The sequence below is a fragment of the Poecile atricapillus genome, chromosome 25 (assembly GCF_030490865.1).
Source record: "Poecile atricapillus isolate bPoeAtr1 chromosome 25, bPoeAtr1.hap1, whole genome shotgun sequence".
Taxonomy (NCBI): domain Eukaryota; kingdom Metazoa; phylum Chordata; class Aves; order Passeriformes; family Paridae; genus Poecile; species Poecile atricapillus.
Window position 1 is genome coordinate 2,951,585 of NC_081273.1, and position 17,897 is coordinate 2,969,481.

Here is a 17,897-nt window from a genome sequence, read left to right on the forward strand (position 1 = left end):
GTGAACACAATGCTGGAGATAAAGGAGAGGCCAAGGGAACAGCTGCCGAAATGCTGCCCAGCCCTGCCACCTCTGAGGGCTAGAGAACCTCCAGCAAATATCCCCAGGCTCGAGGACAGGCTGGGAGGAGGTCACTGGGAGAGTAAAGGGGGAAACTGGGCAGAAAATGTGGTTTTTTTCACATTGCTCTTGCCTGGGTTTTGAAGGAGAGGGGGAAGCTGGGAAGATGGAGCTGCATTGAAACATGGGGAGAGTTGTGATTTTGTTTTCCTTTCCGTTCTGGTGATGCAATGGAGAAGAAAGAGATTTAGAAAGACAAGGAGAAGCAGGAAGTGGAAAACAAAAAGGCAAGGATCTTTGTAAAAGATGTGGAAATGTGATTCTTCAAACAATATTGAAATGTGGCCTTGAAATATTTCTGGTTTGGGTTTTCCACGCCTGCTGTGAGACAGCAGTGAAACCCCTTTGTCCTGTCCCTCAGAAAGGAGGTGGATTTATTCCTTATTCCATGACTGCATCTCTGGAAGGGATCACCACGGCCCCACTGGGTGCAGGGGCCAGGGTGGGGAGGTGTTCTTGTTTTAGGTGGATCCATACCCTCATACAGAAGAAATCCTTCCTTGTGAGGGTGGTGAGGCTCTGGCACAGGTTCTCAGAGCAGCTGTGGCTGCTCCTGATTCCCTGGAAGTGTCCAAGGCCAGGTTGGATTGGGCTTGGAGCACCCTGGAATAGTGGGAGGTGTCCCTGCCCATGGCAGGGGGGTGGAATGAGATGATCTTTAAGGTCCCTTTCAACCCAGACCATTCTGGGATTCTGTGATTTTTCATTTCTGGCTTGCTTGTCCCACTAGTAGAGGTGCCCAAAAGATTTCAGCTCTCCTTTTTGGTAGCATCTTGTATCATTTCCTGGGTAGGATTTGGGATGAGGCAGGAGAGGTCCCACACCCCGTGCTGGTTTGCTGTCCTGTGTGAGATATGATGAACAGGTCTCAATCCACCCTCCTCTCTGCCCAAATCTCCTGCCCACTGGGCCCCCACAGCCAGCAGAGTCTCCAGTGTGTGCCTGGGGCTCTCCTTGCCTGGCCCAGCATTGACACAAGGCATCAACAGAGATGTCTCCTCCATGGTTTGCCCTCCTTGTAATCCCTCCTCCTCGCAGCCAGCCCGAGAGCTTCAGCCTTTGATCCTCCTCCTCTTTTGCAAACACTTCTCTCTGCTTGTGAAATTAAATCTCTCTCACAGTGATTTCCTTCCCTATCTTTTCTTTTTGGCCGAGTCTGTCTGAAATATTCTCTTTTTTTTTGCTCCTTCAGCAGCAGGGCTATATAATTGATGGCCTCGCCAAGCTTTCTGTGCTGAACATTAAACCCTTCCTGCCTTGGCTCCGACCGGAGTTCATTACTTTCTGAAAAGCTCTGTTGTCTGTTTGTGCTCAGATGATTGTTGCTGTGGAGGGGAGGATGTTGTCGGCACAGAGAGAGGAGGAGGGGTTGGGTTTGGCCAGGGATGCTTTGTAATCAAATCCTGCTCCCTTTAGCAAATTTTTGAGTGGAAGGGGCCTCTTTTAGTAAAATTGAAATACGGTACCCTCCTGAAGCAGAAGCACGAAACTCAGGGTCTGAATTAGTGCAGCAAAAGGTCGTCTGGCTCTTGGGGCAGTGGGAAAACACCGCTTTGCAATATAGCCCTGCTCAGCACGGGGCAGGAGGGAGCAGGGGCTGCTCCCATCAGCACAGGCTGATTTCCTGGGATAGGCATTTATTACCACACCACCTTTCTCAGTGATCCTGCTGTGGTCATTCCTGGTCATTCCTTGGTCATTCCAAGCATCTGCATTCCAAGCATCTGCATCTGCATGCTCATCCATGGGAAGGATGAGCCCCATGCTGTGCTGGCAGGGTCCCTCCAGCACTGTGGTGTCCTTGTCCTAGAGCTGGGGGTCACTCTGTGTGTGTTTTCACATGATGCAAATCCTTTCTGCACATTTTGGCCTTTCCTGGCAAGACAAGGTGGTGTTTTCTGTGTTTTGCCCTAACACTGATGACGCTCCTGGCTCCCCATCTACCTCCACGGGCTGTCCTCACTTAAAACACAGCAAGGCTGAGGTGATTACAAGGATTGGAGATGCAGTGACTCTTCCCTGCCAACAAGTAATTGATTTATTAAAGACATTACAATACATTCATGGTTGAGCGTAAGAGTTTCCTTTGAACTCGCTCAGAAATCCGAGGGGATTGTGCCTGTTTGCGAGGACCGCGGGCAGAATAAATCTGGGCTCCCCCATCGCCTCCCCCCCGTGCCGCCACAATTTCATTTCCCTTTGACTGGCGCGAGTAAATATCACAGCTCGACAACTCCAGTCCAGTGACTGGTGTGATCCAATTTAATAGCATTTAAAAATTCAAAGTGATTGTTAGCCAAATGGAAATGTAAGATTTCATACCCAGCCTGCCTTGGGGAGGAAAGGGAGAATTAGGGAGGGTGCGGGGGATGTAGACAAATGGACTAGATAAAAAATAATGGAAAGTAACTTAATTAAGAGGCTCGAGTCAAGTTAAAAACAGTAATGATTTTGAATCGGAGAACCACAGGTATTAAAAATGAAAGGGAAAGAGGAAAGAAAGAAAAGGAGAGTGCGGATAAAAAGCCTCCAAAATGATTAAATGGGAGGAAAAAGAGGCATAGGAAGAATGGGGTAAAAATAGTCCTTCCATGTAAAGCAGGAGCACATGGGGAATAGACGATGCTGGTGATGAGGCTGGGCATTAGGAAGACAAATAGGGAAATTAAGGATGCTCTGGCGGTGATAATTCCCTGTGGCTTTTCTGGCATTCTCGGAGGCACGAGTGTGGCCGAGAAGAAGACTCGAGGGCTTTGTTTAGGAGAAACAGGAAATGAAGGAGCAGTCCTAAAGGGAAAGGAGAACAGCCCCCGCGTTCTCCAGGCGCATCGATATCCTTCCCTTGTGGGACCGTCGCTCCCTCCTTTTCCTTCGCTTTTAGCTCTCTCAAATGTTGCTTGGTTGGGTGGAAATTGGGGATTGGAATTTTAATTGCCCCTCTGTGTACAGGGATACACAGCTGTGCTCGGTGGCCTGCTGACTGATTTTTAACCGTGGAGCTCTCGTTCCGTGCAGCCCCGTGGAAATATCTGCCCTGGCAGGCAGCCTCACTCTCCCTGTGCCTCTTTGACATGGTTTCCCAAGCTCCACAGAGCATGAGAGGCAGGTGCTGCAGAGCGTTGATCCGAACAGGCGCCTCTGGCCCATTTGATCTCTGGGTCTCATTTCTCCATCCGTGAAGTGGGAATAATAACGCTCCCTTATCTCCCAGGGTGATTTGATGATAGGGATAAACCACATATGAAGGCTTGGGAAGGACAGACAGTAAGCATCATCCCACAGACTCTGGATTGTTGGTATTTGCCCTCCTGCTTGTTCCTGGCACCTTTGGGTTGGTCCCCTGGGCTTGGGCAGCTGGGAGTTTGCCTAGAAATGTGCCTTGGGATAGGGTGAGGGACCAGAAATATTCCATGGGAAGGGTGAAGAAGGCTGTGGGGCTCTTGGAGCCCAAGAAGGAGAGCCTGAAAAAGCAGAGATATAAAGAAATTCCTAAAAGGAGTAAGGAATGAATCTTTGGGAAGGTAGAGCTGCCTCTGTTGGCGTGATAGATGAGTCACAAGAGATGTGTTCCCATGGGAGAAGAGGAGTGGCAGCACATGGAGGCCATGGATCACCTCACCTGTGGTTCATTTTGGACTGCAGGACCTTGCTGACCTCCTACTTCACAAGCTTCATTCTCCCAGACAAACAAGTCTGGGCATAAGTAGCAGCCTCCAGACCACCTAATCGGACAATAACAGGGCTGTGCTCCCTGCCTGACCCATTAATTTTTAACTGGAGTCAAAGGCAAAGATGGGAAGAAGCCCAAGCAGGAGTAACAGCCCTGTTTGGAGCATGAGGGGCACCTGGAAGAGCTGGAGCTCAGGAAGGATGGGAGGAAGGGGCTGTCTGGGGACAGGTAGCAGTGACAATGCAGAGATTCAAATAGATAAATGAGGCAAAAAGGGCATGGATAGACTCAGAAGATCCAAATAAACTCAATCAAAACTTGGGGCTTTCTCATGGTTCCACACAAACACCACAGATCTCAGTGGTTTTTGAAGTGAGGGCACAGGGTCCAAAGATGCTTTTGGGGAAGCACAGCTCGTCCTCCTGCGAGGGTGGGTGAGCCACACGCTCCGCCTGGGCACGGGCTGGAGGCTCCCCGAATTAGCTGAGTGTCAGTGTGGAAGTGCAATCACAAACACTTTGTGCTCCAGCCCAGGGAGAGACAGCACGGGAGCGAGAGCGCCGAGATAAGAACAAATATGCAAGAGCATAGTGTGTTTTTAATGGAAGGGAGATTTATTTCTCTCTGTGTCTTTTTAAGCCTCTAGATAGATCATAAAAAAACCCAGCCCAACCCACACACAACCTGTCTGCCTGAAATAGCCGAAATGTAATTTAAAGAGCATCATTTTAACTAATACTTCACTTCAGAGACACCTGCCCTATATTCATTGGAGATGCAGGCTGCATTAGAGCATCTGATTTATCTTTGGAAAGGATGTTTCAGCTCCTTTGTTCCTGTCAGGTCCCTTTTGAGGAGTAAAGTGGCACAGGGGCGGTTTGGCCAGCTCAGCCCTGGGTGTGATGCCCACTCTGCATGGACAGAGAGCTGGAGGGGACAGGGAGAGACTCCTGGCTCTCCAGGAGCAGAGTGGGGAGCACGAGGGTGGGGCACGGCCACTCTGGCTGGTTGGGGGAAGGGGAAATGGGGTTTGTGTAGAATTTGGCAGGACAGCGTGCACTGATGGATCAGATGAGCAATATTGTGGATATCTGCTGTCCTTTGGAACGGGAGATTCCAGGCTGACTGGGAAGGGCTGTTTGCAGGTACAGCCACTTGAGACACGTCCTAAACTAGATCTGTGCATCTGTCCCCATGGAGAAACACCCCCACCTCCAGTTCCTGTGGCCATAGGCTCTGGATATCTTATAATTTCATATGTTGTTGTCTTTTTAATGAACCTGCAAGGATGAGAAATTCTTGTCATTACGTTGATGGAGAGATGAGACCAAACGAGACCGAGGGTTTTGCCAGGAGCACTCTGGCAGAGCCAGCATCCATCCATCCTTCTCTGCACTTATTGACCCGCAGCAAGGAGGCTTTTCTATCATTAAAAATAAAGGAAGTTCCACAAATCATGATTTTCTCCCAGGGTGGAGGAAAGGATCCTCTGTTGGCCTGCATCCCCCAGGTCCCAGGCTGGTCCTAAGCTGGGGTCACCTATCGAGAATGAGGGAGTGTAGTGATGAGCATGAGGAAAGATGGGGAGAGGAGAGCTGCTGTGAAATCCCTCACTCGCCCTTTCTGATCTGAAGTTCACTTGTAATATTTTCCCTGGCTCTGGTTGCTAATGCGTTTTGTCCTCCAGAGTGTGCGTGGCCCGGCTTCCCGCGCAGCCTTTAATTAGTTTCTGGATGATGACATCTCCGCCGAGAATCATCTCGTCGTGTCCCTCCGATCTCGGGGGGAGATAAAGGAATCTAATAAAGACATTCAGCATTTCGAGGTGATGGGTTTGACAAGCTTTGTATTAACCACGAGTCGTGTTCAAACTTTCTGGGGTGCTGTCGGCACTCTCTGGCTCGTCCCCACACAGGGATTTTCCCAAGGGTCTGGTGGAGACTCCAGCGTGGAAGGAGGGGAGCTGGAGACCCTGTGTCCCCTGAGCAGGGTGTGACAGAGTCACTGTCGCTTTGATGGTCACCGTGGAGGCAGCTGTGAGCGAGGCTGTCGTGCCTTGAGGAGAGGTGTCAATAATGCTAGAAAAATGATGCAGGTGTCTTAAGGATTCGAGATCCTTCAATTTTCTGCCTTTCATGAGGCGTTGCTTGGCTTGCAGGGGGAATCCCAGGTGGCTCGGGGTGCAAAAACTGGAAACTAGATCCGTGCAGCGTGTGTGGAGTTGAAAATGAGATCTGTCTAGACAGGGAGCTGAACTGCCAAACACTCCTTGTTTGGCTGCATTTCTTCATGGATAATAATGGAAAAACTTCGCTTTTATATCTTTCTTCTTGTTTTCTTTTCACTCAGCATCATTAGACTCATTTTAAAGGAGGCAACCAAGTCTAGAGCAGTGCCACATCTTCCTTCAGTCATTGTAATATGAACACAGAATTCTTCCAAACCTGAGGGAAGCATTCTGTCTCCTCTTAAAGCTGCTTATTAATAGCCATGAAAAGAAGCTCTGGTTTGATTCCCCACAGGTGTGGGGCTTGGTGTCAGGTGTTTTCTTCATTTTTTTGCTAGGAAAAATGATGCAGATCCCTTCAGTGTGTTGAAAGTGGAGGAGAGAATCTAGTGAGGCAGTGCCCCAACTCCTTAGGGAGATGCTCTTGACCCAGGCTTGTGACCTGGACCCATCCAGAAATCAGGGAAAAATCCTTGTGCTTGAGCCCCGAGTCTCCTATTGTGCCACGTTTATTGTGGTGTATCCCTTGTTGACTGCAGCACTAGTGCTGATTTATGCTGTCGTAAGTGGAATCAGATTGGGCTCCCTTTTGGCACTTAGCTATAAAGTTTGTCTGCAGAAACCCTGCTGTTTATGCGGTGAATTATACCCACGTTCACAAATACTTTACTAATGAATGATTGGGAACGTCTTGTTTCCCCCTCCTCCTCCTCTGAGTTATTATGATGCTGTGCTGTGTAACCTGCTGCAGAGACGGGCGTAAAAAATCTCATGTCCTCCAAGCTCCCCTGCAACAGGAGCTGTTACCTGTTTGGGAAATCATTTAGACACATTTCGGTGCCGTATGACACATCTCATTACGCCTCGCTTTAGAACGAGCAATTGTCATTAGTTATTTATTAATTGCTTATTAAGGTCGTTATGTATGTTTTCTTTGTTTCCAGCCTTCTTTCTTCATGGCTTTGGCTGCTGCTGGGTTTGTGAGGAGGGGGAGCAATCCCTTGGTAAAGCTCTGCTGATCCTGGGAAGGGGGCGGTGGTGCCAACCCAGGGTGCAGGCAGCCCTGGGGAGCAGGACAGGCACCCACAAGGGGTTTGTGTACAAACCTTGGTGGCTGAGCAGGCTCTGAAGCTGTTTGCCCTTCCTCACACCTCTGGACAGGCTCAAAACAGCTCCTGATATGATGGAAGGATGATATGACAGAAAGACGAAGGCCTCTCTGCTTTTCTCTTAACTATAATTGTGTTAGAGCAGCACAAACTGATTTAAAAGCCCATTATAATACACCTGTATTTGAAGGCGCAGGGCTCTCAATTTGCTCCCTAAAGGCAGAAAGCTTTGGAACACAAAAGAGTGTTGAGGAGGAGGCACCATGGAGGTGCCTGGCACTGTGGCAGCCAGCACTGCACCTTCTCCTGACCTGGCAGCCACAAAGTGCTCTGGTTACAACCTGGAGGAGTCCTGGAGCTGGGTGTCAGGTCCCTGCCTTGGGCAGAGCCTTGGCTGACTGAGGGTGGGCTCGGTTTGATCCCACATTGCTGGAGCAGGGATAGAACACCCAGGATCCCCCTCACCCAGTCCCAGTGGCAGCACCTGTGGCAACAAGCTCTGTAAAACACAGGGAGGTGTGAGTGTGGCAGCAGTAAGAAGCTGTTATGAAAAGCAGGAGCAGTGTCAGGCTGATGCTCAGGAAGCTGCCAGTGCACATCACAGATCGCCTGCAGAACGCAAGTCTGACTCTCCTTCTTTTTCTTTCTTTCAGACACTTTTATAGTTGTTCTTTGTTGTTTCCTTTGATTTGGAGCAGATGTTGCTCGTGCTGGAAGATGGAGGTTTGCATGTTTTATGAAGAGGAAGCAGGGCTGGGCTTACCAGGACAGCCACTCTCTCCCAGGCTGTGCGAGGGGCTGACACCCCTTGGCTGGGACAAGCACCTGCTCTGCCTCCTCCCACAACAGGAGGGTTTGCTGCTCTGGAAGAGTCACAAGTACATTTCTGCTGGCCTTGGCTCCCAAAAGTGGGTAGAAGGGGGGTGGTTAAGGAAAAAAAAATGCATTTATGCCTTGAAAAAGGAATAGACCACTTGGTGAGGCTCATTTGAAGTCCCTTTGTCAGTCTGAGGTGAGAGGTTGTTCAGATGCACCCTCCACTCAGCCTGGCTGAAGTTTGGGGTGCTGGGGTGTCAGGAGACAGAGGTGGGGACACAGGGTCAGGGAGAGGACAACCCAGACAAGCAGCACAGTCAGTACATGCCAGGAAGGTGGGAGGGGAGGGGATGATGATGGAGGTGGAGGTGGCAGGGCCCAAGCATGGAGGCAAAGCTGGTGATGTTTATGCAGTGTGGGATGAGCTATAAAAGGAGGAATAATCAGGGGGGGCCTCAGTCCTGCAGCGGGTGCCATGGCAGAGGCAGCAGAGGAGGTGGCAGAAATGCCAGGGGAGCCCCTCCACATCCCCAGGGTGTGAAGATCTGTGTGCAGCACTGCTGTGGAATACAGTCATGGGATCTGTGAGCTGTGCACCTGTGCTGGCTCAGGAGCGGGTGTTTGGAGGTGAAAGCAGAGAGGGGAACATCATCTGTGCCAGTGGCAGGAGGGCGTCTGTGCGCCAGGGAATAGATGTGTGTCGGCAAGCACATATGCTTGGATCCAGAAAGACATCTATCACCTGCCTCAACACCCTCCAACGTGGAGCTCACCATATGCTTTGGTTAAATATTTAAGCAAGCTGCTTTCTGTCCTGGGGACTCCTCGTGTGCAAGCGGGAACCGCGTCAGGGAGAACTCGGGGCATGCCCTGGGCACCTGCAGGGGGCTGAGAGCACCCAAAAACCTTCCCCAGAACTGTGGCAAGGATGGAGGGGGAAAAAAGGAGGAGCTGGATAAATAAAGCACCAGCCTGCCTCTGGGGAAATCTGTGCAGTGTCACCGGAGCAGCTTGGCCAACACTGCCATGTTTAATCTTCTCCGAGCAAGAGAGATGCTGAGCACAAAAGGACTGCCCGCAAGGAGAGGGCTCCCGCCTGGGAAGCCTGCATTTACTTAGCTTTATTTATTTATTCATTCCCAAAGGGGCACATCTCCATCTGCGTCCTGCTTTCGGCTGAGGAAATGTCTCTTCTGCCCTGCTGCTGCAGAAATGCCAAGTGCTGGTGAAAGTCTTTAATGCAGAGGGAATGGAAGTGCTGGTGACTGTTAAATAATATTAAATATATACATGGATCATTTATTTATTAAGATTTCCCTCCCTAGTCTGGTAAAAGCCTTACAAAACACCTGTTTTCTCTCTAGAAAGGCATTTGGAATAGTTTGTGCGGTTAAATATTCAAATATTTAATTAGCATACAATAACCACCGTGTTAAATCCTACCACTGCATAGACAATTCCAGACTTAGTTAACAGCTTCAGTGACGTTTCTCTGGTTTGCTTCCCAGATGTTCTTGCCTCCTCTCATTCCAGATGGGGCACAATAAATTGCACGTCCCACAAATTGTCCTGAGCTTGCCAGAGTGTGGTGAACCTTTCCTCTGTTGCATGAGCAGCTCGAGCTGCTTTTTATAGAATTATGGAAAGGTTTGAATTTGAAGTGACCTCTTAAGATGCTCTAGTTCCATCCCCTGCTGTGTGCAGGGACTCCTTTCACTATTCCAGATTGCTCCAATCCCCATCCAACCTGGCCTTGAACACTTCCAGGGATGGGGCAGCCACAGCTTCTCCAGGCAACCTGTGCCAGGGCCTGCCCACACTCATTGTAAAAAACTCCTTATACCTGTCCTAAATCAACCCTCCTCAGGTTAAAGGCATTCTCTTTAGTCCTATCAATCAAACACAAGTTTAAGTTGTTTTAATTATGTTTTATAACCTGGTCAGTTGATTTTTGCAGCAGTGTAAAGTCTGACTTGTTTTTTTTTAAAGCCTCTGCAAAACAAGCTGAATTGGGTCGATGTGGATTCAGCAGTTAAAAACATCAGAAAGGTTCCTCTGTGATGCAGCAAACAGCACATTAAAGATGATGGATACTGCTTTAGTTTTATTGGGACTTAGAGCTGGAAGCTCTTGCTGCTTCCCAGACAAAGGTGGGGATCACTGCACCTCCTCTTGGCTCTTCCCACCTCTGCAAAATGACAATGGTAATACCCCCTTGGCCTATTTTTGTTGTCCAGACCATGTGCTCTGTGTTTTTAGAGCACACATGGATTTCCTGGCTGGGAGTCCCAGCCTCACTGGGAGCACAGCAGGGCAATCATAACGATGTTGTAATTAATTGCATCTCCTCAATGGAGCTGGCCATGGGCAGAGCATTCCCAGCTCTGAGTAGTCCCACAAGGAATGTGCTGTCCCCTTAGTGACACTGAAGCATATGAATATTTCTTGAGGTGTTGTCTTTGTGCCCTCCATTGTCCTGCCCCAGAGCCCCCTCTGTTTGGGAGCAGCTGATCCAGAGTTGTTCTCCAGTGCATGATTAGCAGATTAGCCATCATGCCCAGAGCAGCAAAAAAATGAACTCCCAGAAGCCCTTCAAAACAGAAAATAATTCATTACCCACCTTGATTTCCACTTAAAATGTACTTTAACTACACTTCCAACTACAAACCCTAAATCACCATCATGTTCACAAAAAATCCATCATTTTTTATTTTATTGCACGGCACTGGCATGACATAATCCCTTCCAGAGCGTCTTGGAGTGCTTTACGGATCAATAAATTACTTACCTGCACAGCAGAGGCATTGCGTGCAAGGCCATTGCAGTCATTCCGGCTTGGAGCAGCCAGGGAAGGTGTGGGAGGTGGGGAGAGGTGGGGAAGGGAGGCTCAGGAGTGGGGTCTGAGGCAGGATTTGGGGTGTTGGGCTGCAGCCCCGAGTGGGGTGATGGATGGGGCTCTCCCAGCCCGGGTGATTTGTGACTCTCCTGCAAAGCGCTGCAGCAGGGTGCCAGTCCCTGCTGGAAACAAACCCAGGAAGGTGATGCTCTTTATTATATTCTGATAACAGCAGCTGATGGTTTTTCCTCACACATCCCCACCGTAGATCTCCCAGGAACCCCAGCCCTCCCCAGCAGCCACATTGTGTCCTCTGCTCATGCAGCAGCAGGAGCTGAGGGCTCCCTGCTTGCTCCTCATCCCTTCCCAGCCCCCTCCTCATCACCCCCATCCTGTCCCTGTGTCCCCTCCTGGGGCCTGTCTCTGACTCCTGAGTGCTCTGGGTGGCAGATCCAATGCAGGGGGACAGATCCACGCAGAATTTCCCTCCCTGTGCATGGTGCTTGACCTTAGAGGCTCCTCAGCAAACTCTCTCTTCATGCCCAGCTCCTCTCGGTGCTCCTGTGCTTACGAGGGCCTGGCAGAGAGCCTGCACAGCTGCAGGAAAAGCTGCAGCAGTCTGAAGGGGGTGACTCGTGTTTTCTGAGGAGGATGCAGCTCTGCTGGGAACAGTTTGTCATGGCTGAGACAAGGAATGCTGGAAGTGGGGTAGGAAGAAGTGCTGTCTCACACCACAGAGGAGCTTCTCCAGCCTCCCTAAAATGACTGAATCCCCTCTGGCTACAGTTTCTTCCCACTTCAGCTGTGTCTTCTCTGCCCCCTCTTTTCCCTGTTTGTTCCTGCCAAGTCAGATGAGACTGATGGGCTTCTGCATAGACTGTCAAAGCAGAGGGAGGATGGAAATTCAGCCTCCTTCACCCACAGTTTGAGATTTCACTTGAAGCAGAACCAGTTTCATTTGCCTTCTCCTCTTTGCATCATTGCAGTGTCTCCAAAAATCATCGAGATCTCTTCTGACATCTCCATCAACGAGGGTGGCAACGTCAGCCTCACCTGCATAGCCACGGGCAGGCCAGACCCAACAATCACCTGGAGACACATCTCACCCAAAGGTAAGAACCAAACATCACCAGAAATACTTTGGGAAGGGCACAGCGCTGTTTGTGGGTGGCTGGGGAAGGGTCAGCGGCTCATTCTGCTGCCAGGAGAAAGTGAAATGCATCAAAAAGATGTGACTAACACAGGACTTGGTGACTTTAGTGGAGGATTTTCTACCCTGGTGCTCTAGAAGAGGAGCTGATGGTTTTGGTCCTGTGGAGGACTGGCTGCAGGTGCCAGTCTTGGGTTGTTGTGCTTGGATGTTCATAGAATCAGGGAATACTCTCCACTGGAAGGGACACACAAGGATCATGGAGTTCCTGCATGGGGCACTCACATTGAACATTGATTGCGCTTTTCTGGCCATGTTTTGAACATTTTTCAGGCAATTCTTACAGGTTGCTTCAAAGGAGGATTGTAAATAGTGCAAATGAGCAGGAAAACACACAAAGCATTAATTGGTGGCCTTGTTAATTGGTTAGCAAACCCTCAGCAGAACTGTGTGGGTGTGACTGCTGGGAAGCAAATTCCCAGGCGTGCAGGACCGTATAATTTCAACCCCCTTTCCCAGCTGCTTTTTGGCATTTGCTTTGCATTTTGCTGCCCTGTTATCCCCAGGAGGCTGCGAGGTTCTGATGGGTGAGCCGGGGGTGAGATCCGCAGGCTCCGGCTGGGATGAGCCGTGCGGCCAAGCGGAAGCGCCTGCCTCTGATCCTCTGATCCTGTCTAAGCGCTTCAGTTCCACCTCAGAGTCGTGTTTCCCCTGAGGTTTTACCAACGTGGGCTGTTGTTCCAGACAACTGCTTCAGGCTCTCCTCGGGGACACGGGGCCAGGCTGTCCGGCAGCCGGAGGAGCCGGTGCAGGGGCGGCAGTGACGGCTGGCGCCGGGGCTGCTCTCCCCGCTCAGCTCCCGGCGGGGCCTGCGGTGTCTCACTGCAGCTCCATTGATTTTTTGCTATTTGTCTGTGCTGGAGTGAATGGCTGGGCCAGATCCATCACTCTGCAAAGCCCAGAGCGAGCTGAGTCGGCGACATCTCAGCTCCTTCCCTGGACAGGAGCCTCTACAAACCGTTCTCCCAGAGCACATGTTGGCTTATCCACTGTGAGTGATCTTGCTTCTGAGCTGGTGGCTTTGGTCAGGGTCTGTGCATGGATCCAAGCGCTCCTCCCCATCCCTGAGTGTCTCTCTATGGAATCCAAAGTTGCTGTCACTGTGTGTCACCACCAGGCAGCATTTATGGTCGAGGCAGTCCATGTGTTCCCACCTTGAAGTCTTTTCTTCCTACTCTTCCCCTTGTCTACCCTGACAGCATGTTTTTGTTTTGCTCAGCCTCCTCAGCACCTGTTTTTCACAAGCATCTTGTTTTCCCACAGCCCCACTCTCCTTCCTACATCCCCTTCTGCTCCCCAGAACCCTCATCTCCCACATGTGCCCCTTTCTGCCTTCTCCCACATGCCATCCATCCTCTCCTAACCAGGCTCCCAGCTCCTGATGCCTCTGTCTTTCACAAGGGCTATTTTCCGTGTTTGCTGCCATCCAGCAGGTTTTTTTCCCCGGGGAATCTTTACATGCGCTTGAACCAGATGTTTCCATTTTACTTAGGACTTAGCTGCTATGGAAACTGAGGATGCACCAGGAGAGGAAGAGTGAGCTAATCAGAAATTACCTGTGGCGCTGTGTAATTTGCAGCAGCAGCTCTTTCCTGATTTTGGCCATGATTAGGCATTCTGCTTTCAAAACTCAAAGGGAACAAATGATCACAGAGATTTACCAGAGTCAGGTCTCCTGCTGATGGAGGGTGATGAGCCCAGAGGTGGCCCAGGACAACTTCCATGGTTGCCCATCTCCGTGGGCAGCTCCTCTGTTTCTAGGTCTGCCAAGCCACCAAGGGGAACCTCTACTTCTCCATTTTGCATTCACCACACACAGCAAAGATGAGGATCGGAAGCGTGAGGGCTGAAATGAGAGCCAGAGAAAATGCATAGAGGTGCTATAGCAGATGCTGGGATGGTATCCCTTTTCCTAGCAGGATTCATTCTAATTCAGAGTGCCAGAGGCAAGAAAAACCCAAAGTTTGCTGCTGGCCCCTCTTGGTTGTTGTTCTGCTGCTCATCCCATGGGAAGCCTCGGGTGAGCTGCCTCCTGTTCCTTCTCACCATCTTCCTCCATCTCGCTTGAAGTGGTGGAGAAAAGGGACGAGGGAGAATTGTTTGAGAGGATGCTGGTGCATAATTTAAGGCTTTACACAGTGGGTGGGGAGTGTCTCTGAGGGGTGCTGCTTGGACAGGCTGTGTGTGCCAGGCATGAAGGACTGGTCCCCACGCTGACACTGGGGAGTGCTGCTCTGTGCAAAGGCACTTCACGGGTTTTATGATGTCCTTGGCACCTGTGAGCACACAGTGCACCTCTTGGTGGGAAATGGAGCAAATAAGAGTGTTTGCTCAGCAGGGAAGGTATGGACAGGCCTTTCAGAGGATGTTCACCAGGAGCAGCCCAGCTCCCCAGTGACTGATCTCACTCAAGACCCTTTGCCAGCCCTCCAGGCTCCTGTGAATGCTTGGCTGTTCTCTCTGCTCCAATGAATTTGCATTCAGGTAAACTCTGCTGAATTATCCTGCCTGCAGCTGTGGCCGTGTTGTAGGAGCTGTTAAGCCCATTTTGGAAGCTCTGTTTGGTTTGGAGGCTGGAGGAGATCCTGCAGCTGGGATGAGAAGACCGTGTTCATGGTGTAACTCAAGAGCTCAGTGAACCTGAGCTGGAGAGTTTTCAGATTTTGTGAAACACAGGCATGCTGGCCCTGTTGGTGCCTCCATCAGTACTCAGACCTTAGTCCTACCTGTGCCCGTCCTCATCCTCCAGCAACAAGATGAACAAAACCAGGCTGCTGGCTCTGGAGAAGTGTTTTGTGAGCCTGTGGCCAGTCCAAAGAAGGCATGTCTTCTGTCTTCTGTCCCTCTGCCTCACTTCTCTCTGTCTTATTTTATTTCTCCTCCCAGTAATGCTGTATTAACTCACAGCAGCTCCTGTTAAAGCAGCTGAACAGATTGAGGGGGAAAAAGAAGTGAAGCTGCTGGAGTCACAGCTTCTTCTGCCTCAGCAAAGGAGGCTTAACAGCTTTGAGGTTCTGTCCTGGGCTTGGATGCTCCAGCTGGCATCACAAGTACCAGTGGAGCTGCCAGCGGGCTGGGGCTTCAAAACAGCTCTCTGAAACTACTGTGAGGTGCCAAGACCTGGCATGGCATGGGAGGGGGGCAGCTCCATCCCTTCTTGGCACCCCCGTGGGGCCCAGACACTTGGGATGGAAATTAAGAGAGGCATCTTGAGGGTGAAGGGAGAGAGCAAAAAAAGGCAAATAGGGAGTAATGATGTAGATAACATCATGTGGCTTAGATATAACACCTGACATAAAGGCAGCAGCATGTGCCCAGGGGAGGTGGAAGTTGCATAGACTTGGACTCAGAGTCTGAAAGGCAGCTCTGTGTGTACCCATAAACATCCATTTTGCACCCTTAGGTGCCGAACATGTCTGTGTTTCCGAGGCTTTGGCTGGATTACAGTCCCCAGCCTTGTGGTGCCAACGCTGTCTGTAAACTGTGGCATGGTCTTCTAGCTAATAGCCTGGTTTTGGTCACTCAGGTGTTTCCATAGCTACTGGGCTTTTTATTTATTTTTTGGGGGGGGTAACTGATGTTGTCATGGCGATTGTCATACTGTCAGGCCAGTTTTCATCTCTCAGTGGAAGCAGGCTGGGATTTCTTGGCTGGGAAAAGGCACAGCATCCCGGGCCACCAGGCTCAGGGGGACGCCAAGGCACTGGCAGAGAGAGTGGCACCGTGTTGAGCTATCCAGGGGATGTTTATCAGCACTGCACACGCAAAACTAGTCATGCCTCCCATGAAGCTCAGGAAATGTGCCAAGGAATTGAAGTGAGGGATCTTCCAGGAGGGATGAAGGCTCAGCAGCCTCTGTCCCAGGATGAGCAGGCACAGTTTATCAGTAATGATGAAGAGTGGGCAGACAAGTGGGGTTATTGTGCCATGACAGGGCTCGGGACACAAGGAAAGGGTGTGAAACTGGGTGTGTGCATGTGGATCCCTCCACTGGATCACCCAGCACTGCTCTGCCATGCACAGACATCCTGAGCCAGAGGCTCCATCCAAGTTGTCATCCTTGATGACCCTGATGGACTTTTCTGCCATGGTTTTATCTAATTGCTTTTTGATTTTTGCTGTACTATGATGGATTCTGGTGTGAGGCTTAAGACAGTGGCTGCCAGAGAAGGAAAACATTATGGTTTGGCTGATGATGTATTTACTTGTAAGAGATCTGATCAAGAGGTTTTTGTGGCAGGAATCCCTCATTAATCTCAGGATTAAGCTGGGTGCTGAAAGCTGGATCCCACGTGGAGCCAGAGTTGTCATTTGGGGGGCAGGTGATGCCTCAGTGCTACAAGGCAGAGACTGGGAAGCTGCTTGGAGGATCCTGATGTGGCCACATGCAGGATATCCCCCATGATCAGCCCGTTTAACCTCTGCAGCCTCCCTGGAAGAGGTACAGTGGCAGTCCCTTGTTTCACAGAACTGTGGGAGGATAAACACATTCCAGACGTGAGGCACTCAGACGCAGCAGCAATCACAGCTTGTATATGCACTTAAGATAGATGAGACACGGTGGCCTGATGTGGCAGAGGTCTCATGAGATCATCTGTCTATACATCAGCAGCAAACCAGCAAAGGGACTCTGGGAGAAGTCTGGTATATTTGGATATATTGATTCACCCTGCCTCTTGGCAAGGCTTGAAACAAGAGGATGAACATCTGCAAAATATATCCAGCTTGAAGAGGTGCTCGAAGGGGACACATCCTCCCATCTCAGAGCTTTGTCCATTAAGCACATTGCCTGCCATCTTCATGCTCCCTGGAGAGGAGGCAGAGGATATTTATAGATTGGACATCAGATCTGGAGCCCAGCTGGGAGGCACAGGGAGAAGGGGGATCCACTTGGGTGGGAAAATCTTTGCCTGCTTCTGTGCTGCCTTGTTCCTGTCCTGATCAGCTGCACGCGCTGTGAGATTGCTCCCGTTAGCCCAGTCTCACATCATTAATGGAAGACCAGAGAGCTGTGTCCTCTGCTGGCCCTTTTAGCAGGGAAACACCTCTCAGAGGGAGCAGATGGTTCATATAAGGCTCCTTCTGTGTTCATCCCGGGTCCTGTGTCTCTGCTCTGCCTCTTGCCTGCTTTGGAGATTTGTTTTGTGCCAACACGAGCTGTGTATCAAAGAAGGGAAGAGAGAGATCCTGCTGTGTGATGGAGCTCAGAGCCCAGCCTGAGCTGTCAGCTCTGGCTGGGTTGGGTTTGGATGGGATGGGATGGGTAGGGTTTGGATAGCTTTGGTTTGGATGGGTTGGATTTGGATGGGTTGGGTTTGGATGGGTTGGGATGGGTTTGGTTTGGATGGGTTGAGTTTGGATGGGTTGGGTTTGGATGGGTTGGGTTGGGATGGGTTTGGTTTGGATGGGTTGCGTTTGGATGGGTTTGGTTTGGATGGGTTGGATTTGGATGGGTTGGATTTGGATGGGTTGGGTTTGGATGGGTTGGGTTTGGATGGGTTGGGATGGGTTGGATTTGGATGGGTTGGGTTTGGATGGGTTGCGTTTGGATGGGTTGGATTTGGATGGCCACCCTGCTGTACATGCTGTCCCACCTCACTTTATTGCATGTGTCCCTCCTGTCCTTTGGTGTCTGGGTGACTCAACAGAAGTTCAGCTGACCCACTTGATGGCCAAGCACCTTGTTCTCCTTCTGAGGCAGTTTCAGGCCTGGGCTCTGCTGTATTAACTGGAGCATTTCAACTGGCTCCAATCCTGTCGGCAGCTCAACCATCCCCTTGTTTACTGTTGAAATAATTACTGCTTTGCCATAATATTAGCTCTGAGCCGTGACTCCATTACCATTATCACCGGAATATTACCCATTTATTATCTCCCAGCAACCCTGGAAGATGAACACTAGGCTTCAG

General features: G+C 50.4%; 1 protein-coding gene across 6 annotated transcripts in view; it reads left to right on the top strand.

The window, feature by feature from the left end:
- The window catches only part of LOC131588352 (protein CEPU-1), a 354,322-nt gene that overhangs the window by 314,747 nt on the left and 21,678 nt on the right, over window positions 1-17,897 (top strand). For all 6 annotated transcript variants that reach the window (XR_009279558.1, XM_058857165.1, XM_058857167.1 and 3 more), the window contains one exon: window positions 11,765-11,890. Coding sequence is in view for 5 of the 6 variants with exons in the window: in XM_058857165.1 (XP_058713148.1) it covers window positions 11,765-11,890 (126 nt within the window). In the remaining variant the exon portion in view is untranslated. The remainder of the gene's footprint in view (window positions 1-11,764; window positions 11,891-17,897) is intronic.